Source organism: Brienomyrus brachyistius, chromosome 2 (genome assembly GCF_023856365.1).
Source record: "Brienomyrus brachyistius isolate T26 chromosome 2, BBRACH_0.4, whole genome shotgun sequence".
Lineage (NCBI taxonomy): Eukaryota > Metazoa > Chordata > Actinopteri > Osteoglossiformes > Mormyridae > Brienomyrus > Brienomyrus brachyistius.
Genome location: NC_064534.1, coordinates 479,590 through 501,552, shown reverse-complemented (window position 1 = coordinate 501,552; position 21,963 = coordinate 479,590). Strand labels below are relative to the sequence as shown.

The 21,963-nt window shown below is 45.1% G+C and overlaps 1 protein-coding gene across 3 annotated transcripts in view; it reads right to left on the bottom strand.

The window, feature by feature from the left end:
* The window catches only part of dtx1 (deltex 1, E3 ubiquitin ligase), a 66,113-nt gene that overhangs the window by 21,937 nt on the left and 22,213 nt on the right, over positions 1–21,963 (bottom strand). For all 3 annotated transcript variants that reach the window (XM_048989979.1, XM_048989966.1, XM_048989972.1), the window contains one exon: positions 13,018–13,708. In XM_048989979.1, the coding sequence (XP_048845936.1) occupies positions 13,018–13,708 (691 nt within the window). The remainder of the gene's footprint in view (positions 1–13,017; positions 13,709–21,963) is intronic.

Below are 21,963 nucleotides of genomic sequence, written 5' to 3'. Positions count from 1 at the left end.
GTTTGGTGATGACAAGAAAAATGATTTTCAGGCAGTGGAAGAACTTCTTTCTTGGCCTCCTGAATCCTCCTAAATAGAGTTGGCGAACTCAGAGGAGGACTTGCTGGTGGGGCACAGGTTATTACCTCAGGTGGAAGAGTTCAAGTATCTCTGGGTCTTGTTCATAAGTGAGGGGAGAATGGAGCAGGAGATTGGCAGGTGGATCAGTGCAGCATCAGCAGTTATACGGGTGCTGTACCTGTCTATCTTGGTGAACAGAGAGCTGAGCCAAAAATTGAGCTATTGATTTATCGGTCAATCAGCATTCCAACCCTCACTTATGGCCACAAGCTCTGGGTAGTGATCCAAAAGAATGAGACTGCGGATGCAAATGGCAGAAATGATCTTCCTTTGCAGGGTGTTTGGACACAGCCTTAAAGATAGGGTGCGGAGTTTGAACGTTCAGGAGGGGCTCAAAGAAGAGCTGCTGTTCTGCTGCATCAAACGGAGCCAGTTAAGGTAGTTTAGGCATCTATCTAGGATGCCTCCTGGACACCTCCCTGAGGACTAAATGGGGGGAGACCCCAGGGCAGACCCAGGCCATGCTGGAAACATTATTGCTGCAATCCGTTTGAACTGGGAAGTCAATATTACCAAATTCCTTGTCAGAATTTTCAACTGGAACACCCTCTGAAGTCTTAATTCTGATTCAGGAAGTTGGTGGAACCTCTGGAAGTGTGATGTTTTTGTCAGCTCTGATGTCCGACCTCCAAGCTAAATGGAATGCAGAATATATCTCTTTCTGGCCAGAGAGAGCCTGGGTAACCCCCCAGAGGAGCTAGAGAGGTGGCTGGGGAAAGGGAGGTCTCTGCTCAGGCTGCTGTCCCCACGACCGGGAGCCATATTAGCGGCAGACAAATGACCTTTTAGAGTCTTATATACCTGGATCATGTGCCCCCTTAGTCTCCTTTGCTCGAGGCTGAACAGATTCAGCTCAGCTAACCTCTCCTCATAAGACATTCCTCTAAGACTAGGAATCATTCTCGTAGCCCTATGTTGCACCTTTTCCAAGGCAGCAATATCCTTCTTAAGGTATGGTGACCAAACCTGCACACAATATTCTAGGTGGGGTCTTACCAAGGAATTATATAATTGTAGTATCACTACCTTTGACTTAAAGTCCAGACACCTAGAGATGTAGCCCAACATCCTATTGGCCTTTTTATTTGCTTCCCCATACTGGCGAGAGTGGGACATGGAAGCATCAACATACACACCAAGATCTTTCTCGTAGTCAGCTACCTTTATTTCAGTGGAACCCATAAAATAGCTGTACTTTATATTTCTGCTCCCTGCATGGATTACCTTACATTTAACTATGTTAAATTTCATCTGCCAGGTATCAGCCCAGATGCTAATTAAATCAAGATCCCGTTGTAGCCTCTCCGCTGCTAGATCAGTATCTCCTACACCACCCACCTTGGTGTTGTCTGCAAATTTAACCAGTTTACTGTATGTATTGGTGTCAATATCATTAATGTAAATTAGGATCAATAGTGGTCCTAAAATTGAACCCTGTGGTACCCCACTATGAAAGCAGGCCCACTGTGACATTGTGCCTCTATTAACTACTCGCTGCTTCCTGTCTGCTAACCGGTTTTAGGTCCAAGATGCTACAGTTCCTAAAATCCCTGCAGCTTTGAGCTTAAGCAAGTGCCAGTTGTGTACATCACACCGTAGGCCTTTTTGTGATCAATTTCTCTTGTAGCTTCCTCAAAGATCTCAAGTAAATTCGTTAAACAGGATCTACCTCTCCTAAATCCATGTTGGCAATCCCTCAGAATGTTATTTGAATCCAGGTAATCTACCATTTTCACTTGGATTATAGCTTCCATTACTTTTCCAGTTATGCAAGTTAAACTGATTGGCCTATAGTTTGCTGGATTACATCTATCCCCTTTTTTGAATATGGGTGTTATATTAGCATGCTTCCAATCAGAAGGTACCACACTAGCAGATAAGGATTTCTGGAATATTAAAGCTAAAGGTTGGCTAAGAATATCCCTCATCTCTTTTAAAGCTATAGGTAAGATGCCATCAGGGCCCTGTGATTTACTTATTTTGAGCTTAGGTAAGCTTATTACCACATCAGACTCAGTAATACCTATATTGATCAAAGACGATGCTGTATTTGTACTAAATGGTGGTAAGTTACTCATGTTCTCTACTGTGAACAGCCGTGTAAAATAATCATTAAAGTCATTTACTACGTCAATTTCATTATCAGGGGCAGCATGGTGGTGCAGTGGTTAGCACTGTTGCCTCACACCTCTGGGACCCGGGTTCAAGTCTCCGCCTGGGTCACATGTGTGTGGAGTTTGCATATTCTCCCCATGTCGTCGTGGGGTTTCCTCCGGGTACTCCGGTTTCCCCCCACAGTCCAAAAACATGCTCAGACTAATTGGACTTGCTAAATTGCCCATAGGAATGCATGCAAGAGTGAATGGTGTGTGAGTGTGCTCTGTGATGGGCTGGCCCCCCATCCTGGGTTGTTCCCTGCCTCGTGCCCATTGCTTCCGGGATAGGCTCCGGCCCCCCCGCGACCCAGCAGGATAAGCGGTTTGGAAAATGGATGGATGGATTATAAGGCTCTTATTATCCTCCAGATTAGTGATTTCAGCTTTTAGAGCTCTTTTGGAGTTGGAATACTGGACGGAACTTTTATTGTCATCCTTAGCCTCCAATGCAATTTTTCTTTCTATATTCCTAATGTTGTTTTTTAACTCAACCTGTAGACTTGGATACTCCTGTTTAGTTTTGAAATCATTAGTTAATTTCCATTTGTGGAAGAGAACCCTTTTCCTCCTGACTTTATTCTTAATTTCCTTAGTAAACCACCTTGGTTATAGTTTACTAGATTTAGTTTTGCTGGAAACAGGTAGGAAGTCCTCTTGCACTTGCAACAATGTGCTTTTAAAAAATTCCCATGCCTCTTCAGCTGTTTTTCTATTTAACTCCATCCAGTTTACAGTTTCTAGTTTCAGTCTCATACCATTAAAGTTAGCCTTCCTAACATTGTATACTTTTGTTTTGGACTTTGCTCTTTGGACAATAAAATTAACCTCGAATTTAACCATGCTATGATCACTACCGTCCAGTGGTTCTAAAACCTCTACTTTTCCAATCCTATTCTGGTTATTAGAGAAAACATCAAGAAAGGCTTCTTCTCTCATAGGGGCATTAATAAACTGAGTAGAAAAACAATCCTGGACTAATTCCACCATCTCAAGTTCATTTATGGAAGAGCCAGAGACTGTGTCCCACTGTATCCCAGGTAGATTAACATCACCCATAACCACCACATAATTTTTATTACTCATAATCCTAATGTAACATTCTGCTTTCCTTTGCAGCTACATTAGGTGCTGTATAACAAACCCTGACAATTAGGCCATTTGAGTTTTTAGCATCTAGATTTATCCATGCAGCTTCTGTACTTTTATTTTTATCAGTGAGCTCCTTTGCCTGTAAGTTTTCTTTTACATAAACTGCAGCACCACCTCCCTTCCTGCCTATCCGGTCTCTACGGAACAACGTATAACTATCCATATTATATCCTTCACCATCACTGTCACTCATCCATGCTTCACCACCTCACTATAATTTCCTTTTTAGGTTCTACAGCTACTCTCACTACTACTCTACTACTCACTACTTTTTTTTTGTTTTACTGCTATCACTGCTCACTTTCTTAGGGGTCATGCTTACTGTATCACTAAATGTACTGTAGATAATGCACAAAAAATTGGAGAGGTACTGCGAGACTGAGAGCGATTAATAGACATAAGCAACCCAGTAGGTCCACTTGCTATTGTGTAAAAAGCCCATCAGAGACGCGTCGTGATCCAGTCCATTTAGCAGGTCTGTTTTGTTTTATTGTTTTCAGTCAAATTGTGGCTAGAACCATTGGTAGAGCTGAACACTTCTAGACCCATACAAATTTTAGCAGGAATGGTCGAGTTCCACGATTTCAGTCAAGGTACAAGTAGAAAAAAATTCAACAGACCCGTTCAATGTTCGAGTTGGTCGAATTAAGAGGTGTTCGAGTTCTAAGGTTCCACTGTATATACAAATGTATTGATCTTAATCCTATACCGTAAAAATTCACTCAAAACAGAATGACTTTTTTATGCTGTGGAAAATGACAGATCAATCTGCGGGATAGATTTAATAATGAATTATATAAACATTTCCGGGGCTGGTACATTCAGACATCTTATAAGTGGTTAATGAACTGACTCAATCCCTCTTCCTCCACTACAGAAAATGGCTGATCATTGAATGCAATAATTACCTTTATTTCCATAGTAGTTCTAGTGCTGTTAACTTTGAATATTGATGAAGTTTAAATTTTGGCTGGCAATTTCAACCTACATATCAGGCATCTCTACATATTATTTATTTCATCTTCATAAACATAGTCAAGGGTTGCCAACTTCGATCAACTGACTTTTCAACTTGAGGCAAGTTTGCACACACATGTACATGTATGTAACAGTTGTTTTACCTTGTAACTGGTCAGTAGGGTTTGCAAAGTACCCCAATGCTTTTGATGTAGCTAATGTTAAGGGAATAATACAGTAACAGCAACAGGGAATAAGTGAATAATACAACAACAGTGCAAGAAAATCATGTCTGATGTTTGAATCGGTGAAGAGGAAAGTACAATATTCCGAAATAGAGACATGTGCAGTAGTGCCTTTATATCAATCTTGTAAAGCACATGAGCTGCTGATGAACTGTGTTCATATCAATCCCATGATAATCTGTGATTATATAAATCCCGTAGAGAACACGGACTGCAAACGAACTTCATTTATATCAGTCCTGTGACAATCTGTGATTATATCAATCCCATAGAGAACACGGACCGCAAACAAACTTAATTTATATCAATCCCATAAAGCATATGGGCTGCAGATGAACTGTGTTTATATCAATCCCGTATAGCATATGGACTGCAGATGAACTGTGTTTATATCAATCCCGTATAGCATACAGACTGCAGATGAACTGTGTTTAAGTCAATCTCATAAACTGTAAAAACACTGTCCAGGGCTGTATAGGTATAAGTAAGCAACTTTGATGTAAAATCATACAGAGATATATAGACCCCAAAGGTATTCTCTTCTACAATCAAACGTTATTGATTGTTTCTGACTATAACCATACAAGCTTCACTAAGGTGGCAAAAACCTGCTCCGCAGGAATGTAGGGATGTAAATAAAATCTGTAAAATGTAGCAGATTAGCCACATTTAATGGAGCCCATGTGCCATATGACACCAGACCACACTCTTATTATTCAGTACTTCTGTACATTGTATTACAGTTTTCTGTATACATACAACACTACTTGTTTATTGCACTATTTGTCTATTTGTTGCTGCATCAATATTCTTGGAAGCCACATTGTATACTATGTACATCTTACTGTTTCTTCTTCTTACTTATTGCTTTATTACTTAAGGTTAACTCCTGTATCTATGTCAGGGTTCCCGAGAAACTACAGTTCTGTTCTCATTACCTTGTGATCTGCAGAATGGCAACAAACCTCATCTTATTTCATCTCACCTTGTCACATCCCAAACCTGTGAAATTAAATACTAGCAAATTAACACAAAGTTTTTTATGTTGGTATTTTAACTTTGGAAACAAATATTATGATCATAATGTCATACTAGTTAATGCATGCATACCATATGTGGCATAGGTTTGCTAAACAAAAATAGCTAGCCTGTATACCGTAATACTGCCCAAACCCACCTTACACACAAATCCATATTAAAAGCCCAATTTCAATAAAATTCCCCACAATAAATTTTGCATTTCTTCTCATGAAAATGTTCGCCTGCCAGCTACTGGACTGCAACTGATAAAATTTGCCAAATGGGGGACTGGCAACAAAAAAAATTTTAAACTTTATTTTGGAATATTCAGCAAAACATCTCAGACCCAACAGTTAGAGAATCTCTGACCAGTACAATGTTCCTGGGAAGGTCCACAGGATATGTTTAGATGACAGATGACTGCATTCACAAAATGTCTAATGCAGGCTCTGTTGTCACCCTCTGCTGTCCCCTGTTGCTACAGGGGCATTACTATAGGGATCGGCTCTCTGACCAGGACAGTTGGAAGATGGATGGATGGGTAATAATTAATGATGGTAATAATAAGAAGGGCAATAAAGAGCCCCAGAGAGACGGAATATCTGTTACACAGAATGGAGAGCGAGGAAGTATTCATGTTGTGCGACACATCTGATCACAGGCCACTGAAGCAGTCACAATGCATTCTGGGGTAAATACATCTGTGTGTGTGTGTGTGTGTGTGTGTGCGTCTACACGCATGACGGAGGAGGGTGTCATAGGATAAGCAGATGTGATTTTCAGTGTTAGCCTGCATGGGGGTGTCTGTGTAGGGGAGCGAGATGACCTGTGTTTGTGAGGCATGAGTGTATGTATGTCTGTCTGTATGTGTGTGTGTGTGTGTGTGTGTGTGTGTGTGTCTTTGTCTGTATGTGTGTGTGTGTGTCTGTCTGTATTTGTGTGTGTGTGTCTGTCTGTATGTGTGTGTGTGTGTCTGTCTGTATGTGTGTGTGTGTCTGTCTGTATGTGTGTGTGTCTGTATGTGTGTGTGAGTGTGTCTGTATGTGTGTGTATGTTTGTGTCTATATGTGTGTCTGTATGTGTGTGTGTGTGTGCCTGTGTGTGTGTGTCTGTCTGTGTGAGTGTCTGTATGTGTGTGTGTGTCTGTCTGTGTGTCTGTGTGAGTGTCTGTATGTGTGTGTGTGTCTGTGTGAGTGTCTGTATGTGTGTGTGTGTCTGTGTGAGTGTCTGTATGTGTGTGTGTGTCTGAATGTATGTATGTTTGTGTCTGTATGTGTGTGTGTGTCTGTATGTGTATGTCTGTGTTAGTGTCTATATGTGTGTGTGTCTGTATGTATGTATGTTTGTGTCTGTGTGTGTCTGTATGTATGTATGTTTGTGTCTGTATGTGTGTGTGTGTCTGCATGTGTGTGTGTGTCTGTGTGAGTGTATATGTGTGTGTGTGTCTGTATGTATGTATGTTTGTGTCTGTATGTGTGTGTATGTTTGTGTCTATATGTGTGTCTGTATGTGTGTGTGCCTGTCTGTGTGTGTCTGTCTGTGTGAGTGTCTGTATGTGTGTGTGTCTGTATGTGTGTGTGTGTCTGTGTGAGTGTCTGTATGTGTGTGTGTGTGTCTGTGTGAGTGTCTGTATGTGTGTGTCTGTCTGTCTATATTTGTGTGTGTGTGTGTCTGTATGTATGTATGTATGTTTGTGTCTGTGTGTGTGTGTGTGTGTCTGTATGTGTGTGTGTGTGTGTGTCTGTATTTGTGTGTGTCTGTATGTATGTATGTTTGTGTCTGTATGTGTGTGTGTCTGTATGTGTATGTCTGTGTTAGTGTCTATATGTGTGTGTGTGTGTCTGTATGTATGTATGTTTGTGTCTGTGTGTGTCTGTATTTATGTATGTTTGTGTCTGTATGTGTGTGTGTGTCTGCATGTGTGTGTGTGTCTGTATGTATGTATGTATCTGTATGTGTGTGTATGTTTGTGTCTATTTGTGTGTCTGTATGTGTGTGTGCCTGTCTGTGTGTGTCTGTCTGTGTGAGTGTCTATATGTGTGTGTGTGTCTGTATGTGTGTGTGTGTCTGTGTGAGTGTCTGTATGTGTGTGTGTGTGTCTGTGTGAGTGTCTGTATATATGTGTGTGTGTCTGTCTGTATTTGTGTGTGTGTGTCTGTATGTATGTATGTATGTTTGTGTCTGTATGTGTGTGTGTGTGTGTCTGTATGTGTGTGTGTGTCTGTCTGTATTTGTGTCTGTCTGTATTTGTGTGTGTCTGTATGTATGTATGTTTGTGTCTGTGTGTGTCTGTATGTGTGTGTGTGTGTCTGTATGTATGTATGTATCTGTGTGAGTGTCTGTATGTATGTATGTTTGTGTCTGTATGTGTCTGTATGTGTGTGTGTCTGTATGTGTGTGTGTGTGTCTGTGTGAGTGTCTGTATGTATGTCTGTATGTGTCTGTATGTGTGTGTGTGTCTGTGTGAGTGTCTATGTGTGTGTGTGTCTGTATGCATGTATGTTTGTGTCTGTATGTGTCTGTGTGTGTGTGTGTGTCTGTATGTGTGTGTGTCTGCCTGTGTGAGTGTGTGTCTGTGTATGTATGTTTGTGTCTGTATGTGTGTGTATGTTTGTGTCTATATGTGTGTCTGTATGTGTGTGTGTCTATATGTGTGTGTGTGTCTGTATGTGTGTGTGTCTGTGTGAGTGTCTGTATGTGTGTGTGTGTGTCTGTGTGAGTGTCTGTATGTGTGTGTGTCTGTCTGTATTTGTGTGTGTGTGTCTGTATGTATGTATGTTTGTGTCTGTATGTGTGTGTGTGTGTCTGTATGTATGTATGTTTGTGTCTGTGTGTGTCTGTAAGTGTGTGTGTCTGTATGTGTGTGTGTGTGTGTCTGTATGTTTGTGTCTGTATGTGTGTGTGTCTGTGTGTGTGTGTGTGTCTGTATGTATGTATGTGTCTGTGTGAGTGTCTGTATGTATGTATGTGTCTATGTGTGTGTGTCTGTATGTGTGTGTGTGTGTCTGTGTGAGTGTCTGTATGTATGTATGTTTGTGTCTGTATGTGTGTGTGTTTGTATGTATGTATGTTTGTGTCTGTATGTGTGTGTGTCTGTATGTGTGTGTGTGTGTCTGTGTGAGTGTCTGTATGTATGTATGTTTGTGTCTGTATGTGTCTGTATGTGTGTGTCTGTCTGTATGTGTGTGTGTGTGTCTGTGTGAGTGTCTATGTGTGTGTGTGTCTGTATGTATGTATGTTTGTGTCTGTATGTGTGTGTGTGTGTGTGAGTGTGTCTGTGTGAGTGTGTCTGTATGTGTGTGTGTCTGCCTGTGTGAGTGTGTGTCTGTATGTGTGTGTATGTTTGTGTCTATATGTGTGTCTATATGTGTGTGTGTCTGTATGTGTGTGTGTCTGTCTGTATTTGTGTGTGTGTGTCTGTATGTATGTATGTTTGTGTCTGTATGTGTGTGTGTGTGTCTGTCTGTATTTGTGTGTGTGTGTCTGTATGTATGTTTGTGTCTGTGTGTGTCTGTAAGTGTGTGTGTCTGTATGTATGTATGTTTGTGTCTGTATGTGTGTGTGTGTGTCTGTCTGTATTTGTGTGTGTGTGTCTGTATGTATGTTTGTGTCTGTGTGTGTCTGTGTGAGTGTCTGTATGTATGTATGTTTGTGTCTGTATGTATGTATGTTTGTGTCTGTATGTGTGTGTCTGTCTGTATGTGTGTGTGTGTGTCTGTGTGAGTGTCTATGTGTGTGTGTCTGTATGTATGTATGTTTGTGTCTGTATGTGTGTGTGTGTGTGTCTATATGTGTGTGTCTGTGTGAGTGTGTCTGTATGTGTGTCTGTATGTGTGTGTGTCTGCCTGTGTGAGTGTCTATATGTGTGTGTGTGTGTCTGTATGTATGTATGTTTTTATCTGTATGTGTCTGTATGTGTGTGTGTCTGTATGTGTGTGTGTGTGTCTGTGTGAGTGTCTATATGTGTGTGTCTGTCTGTGTGTCTGTATGTGTGTGTGTGTCTGTATGTATGTATGTTTGTGTCTGTATGTGTCTGTATGTGTGTGTGTCTGTATGTATGTTTGTGTCTGTATGTGTGTGTGTGTCTGTATGTGTGTGTGTGTGTCTGTATGTGTGTGTGTCTGTCTGTGTGAGTGTCTATATGTATGTTTGTATCTGTATGTGTGTCTGTATGTGTGTGTGTGTGTGTGTCTGTATGTGTGTGTCTGTCTGTGTGAGTGTCTGTATGTGTGTGTGTGTGTCTGTGGGTTGTTCTCACATTTTGGAGATCATAGGTCCCTGCAGTGTGATAGAATCATAATATGTTGATCTTGAGGCGATCGTGTTTTCAGTGCCCACTTGGGGAAAGTTTTCTAATGGCAGAACACTTGTATTTTGTTGTGTTAAATATGGTTAAGGTTAGGGTTCGTTAGGGGTTAAGGTTGTCATTGCTGGGATTCGGGTTTTTCCCACAGAAATGAATGGACAGTCCCCACAAAGATAGGAATGCAAACATTTATGTGTTTGGTTGCGTGTGTGTGTGTGTGCGCCTGTGTGTGTGTGTGCCTGTGTGTGTGTGCACGAAATGACCCAAATCAGAGCAATGGCAGCAGGAACTCAGCTATCACGGTGTGTGTGTCTGTGTTTGTGTACCTGTGTGTGTGTCTGTGTACCTGTGTGTGTGTCTGTGTACCTGTGTGTGTTCCTGTTTGCGTCTGTTTGTGTACCTGTGTGTGTTCCTGTTTGCGTCTGTTTGTGTACCTGTGTGTGTGTCTGTGTACCTGTGTGTGTGTCTGTGTACCTGTGTGTGTTCCTGTTTGCGTCTGTTTGTGTACCTGTGTGTGTTCCTGTTTGTGTCTGTGTATGTGTGCGTGTAGGTTCTCAGTGCAGAGTCAGCCGCAGCTTTCATGAGTGCAAAGCCACTCGCCTGGGAACAACCTTGCAACCCCTGTACTCTCTCTTTGTCTCTGCCTCTCTCTCTCTCACTCACACTCACACACACACACTCTCTCACACACACACACACACACACACACACACACACACACCGTGAGAGCTGAGCGCCTGCTGCCACTGCTCTGATTTGGGTCATTTCCCCAAATGTCGCCTGGCTCTTACTGCCTCTGCCGCCCCCTCAGTTTCCCTTCTGAATGCAGCGCTGGTGACGGTGATGTGTGGCTTGAAGTCACGGCCGAGTTCTCCGCTCAATACGTGTGAAATACGAGGAACCCGCCTCTCAGCCGAAATGCGGTGGTTAAGGTCCCGCAGAGATCCCTGACATCTTACCTTTGCAGAGGGCACTTAGCAGGAATTCCCCCAGTGCTCCATAGCGTGAGAGCGAACACGGCAAGCCTGTGTAGCTTATTGCCGCAGTATATAAACATGCGCTGCAGCTGAAAAGCAGCCTGAGTCCTTGGTGAGCAGAGATTACAGCACAGGTGTGTTTTTCATAACGACTCCACAGGCCCACTGCACAGCTTGAATGCAGCTTCCCAGCACAACAAGCCACAGGATAACAACATGGCATTATTCAAGAGAAATCATTCACACCGTAGTTCAAAGAGACAGTAGCCACGAACATGGACTACAGGACTTTTCCCAGCAATGTCTTGGTTACCGTTGATCCCAAAGAGAAAGCGGGTGCAGGACTCTGAGAGAAAGAGAGATGCAGTGCTGGTTCACCGAACCGCGAGGTCACTGGGATGAATGGGCAGGGGAGGGGAGGCACTTATGTGGGTCAGTGTTGGGATGAGCCGTCTCGTGGAGCCTCGTTCTATGAGATGTGGAGAACACGCTCCCTGCTGGATGCACCCTCTCTGTTTCTTTATTGCATCCTGCACTGGCCCACTGTCCTTCCATTTTGCACCATGTTTTTTTCCCTAACTTGAAACAAAATCCACTCATTAATTGAATTACATCAGTTGAACACATCTGAACTTTTTCAATGATAAATAACGTGTGATATTTGCTTCATATTCAGGACACTCTGCATTTCAGTGTATTATTGTGATAGAGCATAAAAAGTGTAGCTCATTAAGGGCTAGTGGGGCATATTCAGCCTTGTGAAGGGGACTAAGTGCGAAGGCCCACACGCTGTCTGGGCTCATGGTGTTAGTGTTGCGGCTGCTGGAGAGGAACCAAGAAAGATCCTGATCTCAAGGCCTAAAGTGAGCCAGATAAGACCATCAGATGCAAAGATACACGCCAATGCAGTTACAGGTTCCTCCACTTACATTAAACACACAATAATCCCATAATATAGACACAATGCAGTGTGCATTCACGTTTAAGCATACTGATGACCATGGGCGGGGGGGTTTGGGGGGGTGCAACACACATAATAATCAAGATCGGCCACCCCCCCACACACATTTAAAAAAATGAGAAAATGGATAGACCTCAAACCCCCTCAATATTCAACTCAATATATGCCCTTGCTGATGACACCCACACACAAGCCTGTATGGACACCACATAGAACCTCAATATAGCTCTAGTCATGCTTTCTGATTCCAACCCTTCAGAACACAGACAGACACACACACACACACAAGCCGGTATGGACATCACATAGAACCTCAATATAGCTCTAGTCATGCTTTCTGATTCCAACCCTTCAGAATACAGACACACACACACACACACACACACACACACACACACACACACAGAGGCATACACACACACACACACACACACTCAGATTTGTAATTATATTTTTGTGGGGACTCTCCATTAATTTCTATGGGGAAAACTCTAATCCCAACATGACGACCTTAACCCAGCCCTAAGCTTAACCGTAAGTAACCAAACACAATATGAGACTTTTCATATTTTTAATTTTTTGATTGCATTCAAAAATGTTGTGGGGACCTGATAAATGGTACCCACGATTTCAAAAGAACAGGTTTTTATCACATTGTGGGGGCCATTTGGTCCCTGCAATGTAATGTAAACATAATACACACACAGACAGACACAATTTTTCACAAACAGACACACAAAAACATTTGCACAGACACAATTAGACATTCACAGACATTCACACACAGACACACATAGATAGCACTTTCATGGGTGATGATATGCAAAATCAACCTGGTGGGGGTGAGTTCATGTTGCACAAGGTGTTCAGGCCATCTCTGAGGGTCCCCCCACCTCTGTCAAACCATTGCTCACCCCGTTAGAGAGTAGTGCAGTAAATCACAGGCAGAGGACAGAAAGAGGGAGAGAGAGAGAGAGAGAGAGAGGGATGAGCGGAACAGGGAGGAAAAGGTGCTGGGTCACATGGACCTTGTTACTAGGGTACGGAAACACCAGGTGGTCTGACCACAGATGCCACTTCCTGCTGCTCTGCACTCACTCACTCACTCTGCAACAAGCACACCTACCCTGGTGGGATGGCTCCGCGGGCGGTTCCCATGGAGACGCGCTGAGTGCCAGGTCGGTTCAGGTTGTTCTGCCCGTTGATAGTGAGGCTGTGGGCGGCTGGGAGGTCGGCAGGGCTATGGGCAGAGCCTGAGCCACTTCCCACCCTCTCACTGCTGCTGGTGCCACCCATCGTGCCAGAGCCTGAGGACCACAGCGGAGCTCCAGCAAATGTGTTGCTCTGGCGCACGGTGGAGATCTGGTTGCCACTGGAGGGCGGGTTTGCCCCTGAATACACCTTGCGGCGCTGCGAGGCTAGTATGGCATTGGACGCGGCCCGCGTGCTGTGGACCAGAATACACTGCTGGCAGGAGCAGGGCTGGCCAGAGCTGGCGCCCACTGGCCACGACTGCGACTTGGGGATGGAACCCACAGTAAGCGGGTAGGCCAGGTCCATCCGCCGGCGCAGCCGCCGCCGCCGCTGGCTCTGTCGGTTGGTCTGTGCCATACTGTTGAAATCGATGAGGTAGCAGAAGCCCAAAGAGCTTAGGTCCAGCCACGGGTGCTGCTTCTCGTAGGCGTTTTGGATGGTCACGCAGATCTCCATGTCATAGGGTGTCCACGTGCCGTTGTCGTTCTCCCATTCCCACACCACACCCTTGCCCGGCGCAGACGACGGCTCGTAGAAGTTGCGCTGAACGGGTCGCATTGTTCCTGAGCAGGAGGGAAGGAGAAGCGTTACTTTGGGGATGGCCTTTCTGCCACGCGTGAGATGGACCCAGATGTGGCCACGGAACATTAGCCCATAACAGGGCACACAGCAGCCTGCTAACATGTCAGAGCTGAAATGGTGCCGTTTCATCTGGAAAATGTCATGCATCATGTGAACCGTCAAGCGTGAGAAAGCAGGAAATACCTGGGCACAGAAATGGGGAAGCTGTCGCGGTCATCTGCACGCCATCATCACCACAGACAGACAAAAACAGGCTATATGATAAATGGCATGTATAAAAATAATTATAATAAAGCTTATGACTACAATTATTCAGTAGCAACCCCTTACTCATGCTCCATTTACCTGGCACAAGATGATGCCCAGTTTTATTTGTGACCCAATGGAAAGGCATCAGGAGATTACAGCGCCCCCACCTGCCAGCCTGCAGTCAGTGTCAGGGTCTCTGGTGAGGTCGCCTGAAGTTATGCCCCCTAAACTACGTCATATTCTCTCAACAGCAGGGGCATTGAGAGCTGCCGCCATTAGCTTGTCCCATGAGCTGAAGGCATGGCCCTCCGTGGCAGAGGGGCCCAAAATGATCATCAGTGCCCACCCGTCCAGCTCCCCGGAGGTGAAACAGCAGCAGGATCACCAGAGAGTAAAGCGCTTCAGGAGAGTCTCACCTGAGAAGCGTGCCTGGTAAAGCGCATCACAAGGTCAGCACTGAAGGTAAGATCTCAGCCTCTGCCCAAACCCTCAGACAGGAACCGTACAGCAGGTTTGGGTCTGATCATAGAAGTGCGTATTTTTCAGGACAGGGGTACACCCTGGAGAGGGTGTCACCCCATCGCAGGGCACACGGCAGGGGTACACCCTGGAGAGGGTGTCACCCCATCGCAGGGCACACGGCAGGGGTACACCCTGGAGAGGGTGTCACCCCATCTCAGGGCACACGGCAGGGGTACACCCTAGAGAGGGTATCACCCCATCGCAGGGCACATGGCAGGGGTACACCCTGGAGAGGGTGTCACCCCATCTCAGGGCACACGGCAGGGGTACACCCTAGAGAGGGTGTCACCCCAAGTCAGGGCACACGGCAGAACACAAGGCACCAAGTATTGAAATGAGAGCGCAGCCTGGATGTGTTAGATTACGCCCGCAGCCTGCGGTCACCGTGCTGCTGTGACGGGATGCTCACTCTTTCTCACAGCCTGAGAGTGTTCTGTTTTCCTCTTTTCCCTGCAGTCATATTGAAATGGCCACGATTTCTTTCACTTGCTCTCTCTTGCTTTGGAAGCTGTAGCCCGCCCCCCACCTTCACCAGTGCTGTATTCAAATAAAATCACTGTTCCTTCCTCCAGTCCCAGTGTCACGCGGCTGTGTTCCACACCAAATGTGCTGCTTGTGAGAGCACAGAAGTGTGTGCATGTTTCCGTGTGACACTGGGCCACTGTGGGAAACCTGCCCCACCTCACTCTGCTTCTTCCGTTCTCTCTCTCTCTCTCTCTCCCTCTCTCTCACCCTCTCTGTCTCTCTCTCCCTTTCACTTCCTCCCAAAAGGTTCAAAAAGATATCGCAGCCAAGAAAGAGGCGACCAAGACGTGAGTTTCACAACTGAAAACAGCGAAGTGTTTGAGAAGGTTGGGTCGGGGGCAGCTGACTGAATGGGGGGAGGGGGCAGCCTGAGATGGCTGACTATCCAGTCAGAGGTACAGAAACATGACGTCTCCTTCCAGCAGGTGGAGAGGCTTTTCTGTGCCAGAAGCCCCCCCCCCGGCTCCCCCTGAGGCTTTTGCACTGGCCAGAATGAGGAAACCAGAGACCCACTTTTCTTCTGCAGCATGGGGCTGCTGACAGGCTGGAGGGGAAGCAGAAGAGCAGACTAACAGATTTATCTCCCTACCTGCCAGCGGCTGCAGTGAATGCAAGGTACATGAGCCCCCGTAACTACAGAGAACCCAAGTGTTGCCAAAAGCCCCCCTGTGTCATGACCCTGTGACCTCTCAATATAGTGTGTTTGCCCCCTACACCCCTGCACCCTAACTGAGCAGTGAGCTGCTTGTGATAACAGGGCAAATTATACCCAGAGCTGGAGAGCTGGCACTTAGAACGGGGGGAGCGCAAACAAACAAAGAAGCCACATTTACCTACTTAAACATGAAAGACAAGAGTCAATAAAGAGCCCACCCATCCATCCATCCACCCATCCATCCATCCACCCATCCATCTATTCATCCATCCATCCGTCCGTCAATCTTCCAGCCTCCAGGAAGAGATCAAGGGCTGCACAATGAGCAGACAGAGGAAAATCTTGGATGGAGAGGCAGTCCATCTCTTGGGAATAAAGTGGCAATATCAGATGACTGAACTGTAGGGACACAAGCATGCCTGAATAACAGCAGTGCCGCTGTGCTCTGACACCGAGGTAAACCTCAACTGGAGAGTAGAAAGACACTGATCAATTAAACTGCGCGTGGTCGATACAGGGAACACAAGTCAAGAGAGCAACGAATGAGAGCCATCGGCCCTCCTGATGGTGCTGATATCACGGGATGGGGCTGGCGGTCAGGCTGCGCTGCAGCACAGCCCCACAGCCATTGGCCCAGCATCAAGCAGCCCGGAATCCTTCAGCCCAGCAGCAAACAGTCTGGCAGCCATCGGCCTGACCTCAAAACCGAAGCACATCCACAGCTGTGAATGCATGTAACAAATAAACGGAAACCTGGGACCTCATTTATCAAACTTATATGTAAATTTCATAGTGAAAAAAATGGATATGCACCAAAAAAAAATTCAGATTTATCAAGCCTTACTATTTATGCTCTACTATCTAATCTGGCTGTCAAATCAATCTTTACTTTGTACTAGGGATGTACCGGATTTCATGGTAAAATTCCAAACGCTTAGAATTACCGTTTCAAATTTTATTTATCATTAAAATTGTGGTTCATTACCGCACTTTGAAAACGTTCTCCAGCATCAACCAAAGGTAGCAATAGTCTCTCAGATGCAAGTGTGCATGAGCAATATGCAACAGGGGTTTGTTTAGTGTCAGTAAAAAAGGCCAGAAGGCAGTTATAGCATCCAGGAGATTTTTCATGCTTTTAAGAGTCTGCTGTGGACATATTTTGGTTTTCAATCTTCATTATCACCACCCACTACTTTATAGCGCATGCCAAGTAAGATAACTCAATGCAGGGTGTTTGAACTTCGGAATGGGGGGAAAATGTCATGGTTTGTCCAATTTGCAGGGAAAAACGTTTTGGGGTTTGAGGGCAGGATTGGCACTCCAGCCACTGTAAAACAACTCAAAACTGCTCCATTTAAACAGGCACAATACCCTTCTGCTCTCCGCGGAATAAGCTGTGTTGCAGCTGCCTGCAGGAAGGCCTCATACAACATGAAGAGGATGAGGGAAAGCCTCCGGGAGCCCCATCCCCAGACGAATCGAAGCCGTCGGAGAGCTAATAGGGTCAGGCCGGTTGGGGATCTTGGCTGATGTGATTCTGAGGTGTCGCCTGCTGCAATGCCGACATTGCACACTTCAGAGGGGCCTTAAAGACTTAGAGTGCAACACTGACCTCAAAGCGAAGCTTAGAGATGCAAACAGAAACCCAGACATGATTGCACAGTTGCTGAGAAAGTTACTCTTCCTTGCTAGTTGGCCAAACAGTTTTAGTGGGTAAAGTCCATGCTTCCCGATTATGGCACCACTACAAACGCAGCCGTCTCTGTGTTGGTGATAACGGCAGCCTGTGCAGGGACGGTGAACCCATAGTCTGGCTGATGCCAGACGCGGGATGACACAGGGTGTTGTACAGAACCCCATACCTGTTTCTGGATGGCAGGTGCAGTTGTCATGGGGTTCTGTAATGCTTGGCACACAGTATGACGATCCTCCCTTGGTCTTGGGGGACCAGAACCTTCACAACGAGTGTGGGTGCCCTCATGTGCCCACTGGCTCCAATACTGGGTGACTGACATCTGCATGCCCGACATGCGGGCAACTGCATGATATGTCCATTCAAACCCACAATGCCAGCCCTATCAAACTTCGTCAAGTGTTGGAGTCTGGTGACTGTGTCTAATGTTCTTCTGATGATCTAGAAATACCGTGCTTGCAAACTGAATCATTTACATACCCAGTGCTGTGTATCAAATTGCATCCATATTGGACCATTATTTCTGTGTGCTTAACTCTTTTTTGTCACTGAGTGCATATAAATACTAAATGAATGTTTATGTATTATTTTTGAGGAAACAAGGAAAATTTCAGAAAACGTACTTGTTCCTGAACCAACACCCTCCTGCATTGGAGAGGAAAAAACAGACAGTAGAGCAGGGGTCACCAACATGGTGCCCGCGGGCACTAGGACGCCCCCAAGCACCACAAGAGTTGCCGGAGGACCCGTTATGAAAACAGAACAACTCACCAGTGAGCAACGTCTAAAATTTAATTTTATCCTGTTGCTATTCGTCTTTAATCACATTTGCATTTATATAGATTTGAAAATGACAATATCTAAAAAAAAAAAGCATTTAAAACATGTTTATTATACATGAAGTTTAGATAAGTTTAGGAGGACGTTTCAAACTGGTATCCCTTCGTATGGCTCAGTACTCGTGAAGTAGCTCTCAATTTCAAAAAGGTTGGTGACCCCTGCAGTAGAGCGACAATTATCTGAAATATGGATTCATGTTCCTGTTGATTAACAGTTAATCACTGGCATGGCCTTGCATAATTACCTAATGAAAAGTGTGCTGTGATGAAAGGCATGAAACACAGTAGGCTATACCATCTAGGTTTGGCTAGGTACACTCTATAATGTTCTCACAACGCTAAAATCGCCTGAAGACACATTTCTCAGAACATATCCCAGTCGTCGACTGTATCAAAGTACATGGCTATCTGGCATATTGGCACTAGAACTATGAACATCCAGGACTGCAGATGCCTACCACAAGGATGGTAGATGAGAGGGCAGAAGCAGTGTGACTGGTTAAAATGTTATGTTCATTCTTATGTAAACACAATTTGCTAATATCGAGGTCAGAAATAAATGATTGACATTATGACCATATACCGTGCGATAAGTCAATAACATAATTACTGTGATAGACTAAGTTCCGACATCTCACCATCAGCTAATCTCTCTAACCTCAGTTTTCTCTCACTTTCTCACCCTGCCGCTGTTCATATTCTTCACAGGAGGTTAACAGCCCTGTTAATGATGCACAAGCCAGGGTCTGCTGTTTCCCCTCAGCTCAGAGTCACGCTGTTGAAAGTGAGGTGCTCTGCTTGTACCATTCAGGAATCCCCACTTGTCAGGAATGGAGATCCAGCAAGTTCCGGTTTTTCCACTCACTTGTGCCACCTTATGGTCTCACAGCCACAGGGAGACGATCTTTAACAGAAGTGATAACCGCTCCCTCACATAACGGGGACTTCTGGGGCTCCCATCGCCACCAATGGCATCCACGCTGGAGGGGGCATGCCAAGCAGACAGTGATCTGTGGCAGCATGTGTGCGTGAGGGTTTAGGAATGAGGCCTCTCTCAGCATGACTATAATTCACCTTGAAACCACACTAATGCCCCCAGCACACTCAATTAATGAGAATGCCGCTGAGGTGATGTGCTTACCAGAGGACTCCACTTTTATTTTAGCCAGGTTTGGAGGCAAGAAGACAAGGCATCATGGACAGTGTCAGACCTCAAGCACCATGAATGACAATTAGGCTCTCCAACAATCCAAGCTGCACTCTAAATCATAAGAACCTGACACTCTACCAGGTTCTACCTCCATGTATGTCTATGATGGTGGTATTCACTGTTGCCTGTTTACCATCTCAAATTTATTTAGTTATATTTGTTTAGCTGGAGACATTTGGCCCTAAATGAATACAGCAAGAAGAAGTCTGCGCTAAACATGGTGAAAGAGCTTTAGCTAAAAACAGAGAACCAAGGACCTGGAGAGAGGAATGGGAATGGGTTTTTAGGTGAGAGGTGAAGCTCCATGGTGGCTGATGGTGACGTCTGCTTGTCTCCTCGTTAGATGTTTGCTGTAATCCAAGAAACAGGCTCCACTGCAAACCAAACACATGCATATTCACAGGCATAGGCTCACATTCAAATACTTTCTTGAACAACATGCGCACATACATGTATGCATATAAAGGAGAATGGATACTGCCATGGCTACTGAGCGTCATAAGCATGCAACCTAGAGGAGACACATGCATACCCAGGAAGCCATGAGGCCAGGAACCCAACCAGCGTTTGTTGGGGGAAAGTGCAGGCCCTCTGGGATGCAGTGGGTGGAGCAGAAACTTTCGCAAGCAGCATCAACGAGTCCAAATCCGCATGGGAGCACGGAGCCTTCCTAGGTAACCACAGAGCAAGGGTGCACTGGGGTAGCAGCAGGGGTGCCATAGAAACACCCCCACATAAAAAATGTAAATACAGATGCTCTCTTATCCCAGTGGGGGAATGGAGGTCTTTTGATGTGAGGCTATAGGCTAATCCACAGGCACCCCAATCCTGCGTTAAACCTGTCCATCTTCCTCACTGACACTGTGTCAACGCTAAGTTTTGCATTCTCCCAGCCTTTCTCTGTAGCATGTCCAATCCTATTTAGCATCTTTTTTCCATTTTTTGAATCTGTGAATACATCCACACACCAGGCCAGGGTGAGGTCCATGTTCCATAAGCCACCCCAGCTAAAACTGCATCCTCTACCAGACCCGCTCCCAAGCTCTAAAACAAGGATGTGGCAGTGAGGTGGGGACAGTCAAAGGGGAGGCGATGGCACCAGAGACGTGCGCATGGTAAGAGATGAAAGCACATCTCTGACAGTGTGAGCTGTGATTCAAAGCATAACAAGAAGAGAGCATGTGAAGTGAAGTTAAGGTATCACCTGTCACAGACAATACAACAAGGGCTTATATAAGCTTTGGTGAGACAAGGGATGGACATCTGGGAGAGCAAAGCCATAGAGAGACCACTGCAATATAAGAATGACTAATGCAACAGAGAGAGACCAGTGTAATACAACAGAGACTAATGCAACAGAGAGACCAGTGTAATACAACAGAGACTAATGCAACAGAGAGAGACCAGTGTAATACAACAGAGACTAATGCAACAGAGAGACAAGTGCAATACAACAGAGACTAATGCAACAGAGAGACCAGTGTAATACAACAGAGACTAATGCAACAGAGAGACCAGTGTAATACAACAGAGACTAATGCAACAGAGAGAGACCAGTGCAATACAACAGAGACTAATACAACAGAGAGAGACCAGTGTAATACAAGAGACTAATGCAACAGAGAGAGACCAGTGTAATACAACAGAGACTAATGCAACAGAGAGAGACCAGTGCAATACAAGAGATAATAATGCAAGACAGAGGCTGTGCAGAAAAACAGAAATTAATGCAACAGAGACAAGTGCAATATCCATCCATCCATTTTCCAAACCGCTTATCCTACTGGGTCGCGGGGGTTCCGGAGCCGAAACAATGGGCACGAGGCAGGGAACAACCCATGATGGAGTAGGGGGGGGCAGTCCATCACAGGCAAGTACAAGATGAGAGAGATTAATGCAACAGAAACAAACCAGTAAATAAATGAGACACTAATGCAAAATATAGAGACTTGTGCAACAGAGAGACCAGTGCAGAACAACAGAGACTAAGGCAACAGAGAGAGACCAGTGCAGAACAGAGACTAAGGCAACAGAGAGAGACCAGTGCAGAACAGAGGCTAAGGCAACAGAGAGAGACCAGTGCGATACAAGAGAGACTAATGTAACAGAAATAGACTGGTGCAGTACAACAGAAACTAATGCAACAGAGAGAGAGAGGGAGAGAGAGGGGAGGGAGGGAGTGTGAGCCTATATGTGTGAGCCTGTGTGTGTGTGCCTGTGTGCATGCGTTCACTGGTTCCTGGCCCATGATCATTGTGCCTCATCAGGGAGGCGTTCTGTGTCTCTCTGTGGAGGCCATGGGGGTGGGGGCAGCAGGAAAGGATGGATCAGAGTTAGTCAGACACTGACACATGGCTCAGAGATTAAGAGGTGACCTCTTGATGCTGTTTCCTCACACCTCACTGATACTGCTCAACATGAATTAACTATAAGTACGTCAAACAAAACGTACAGATAAGTAAAGTTGACAATATGACAATTGACCAAAAAAGAACTAATTCTCAATATACTCAAAGAGTGTCGAGGACTCTGGGACAAGCAAG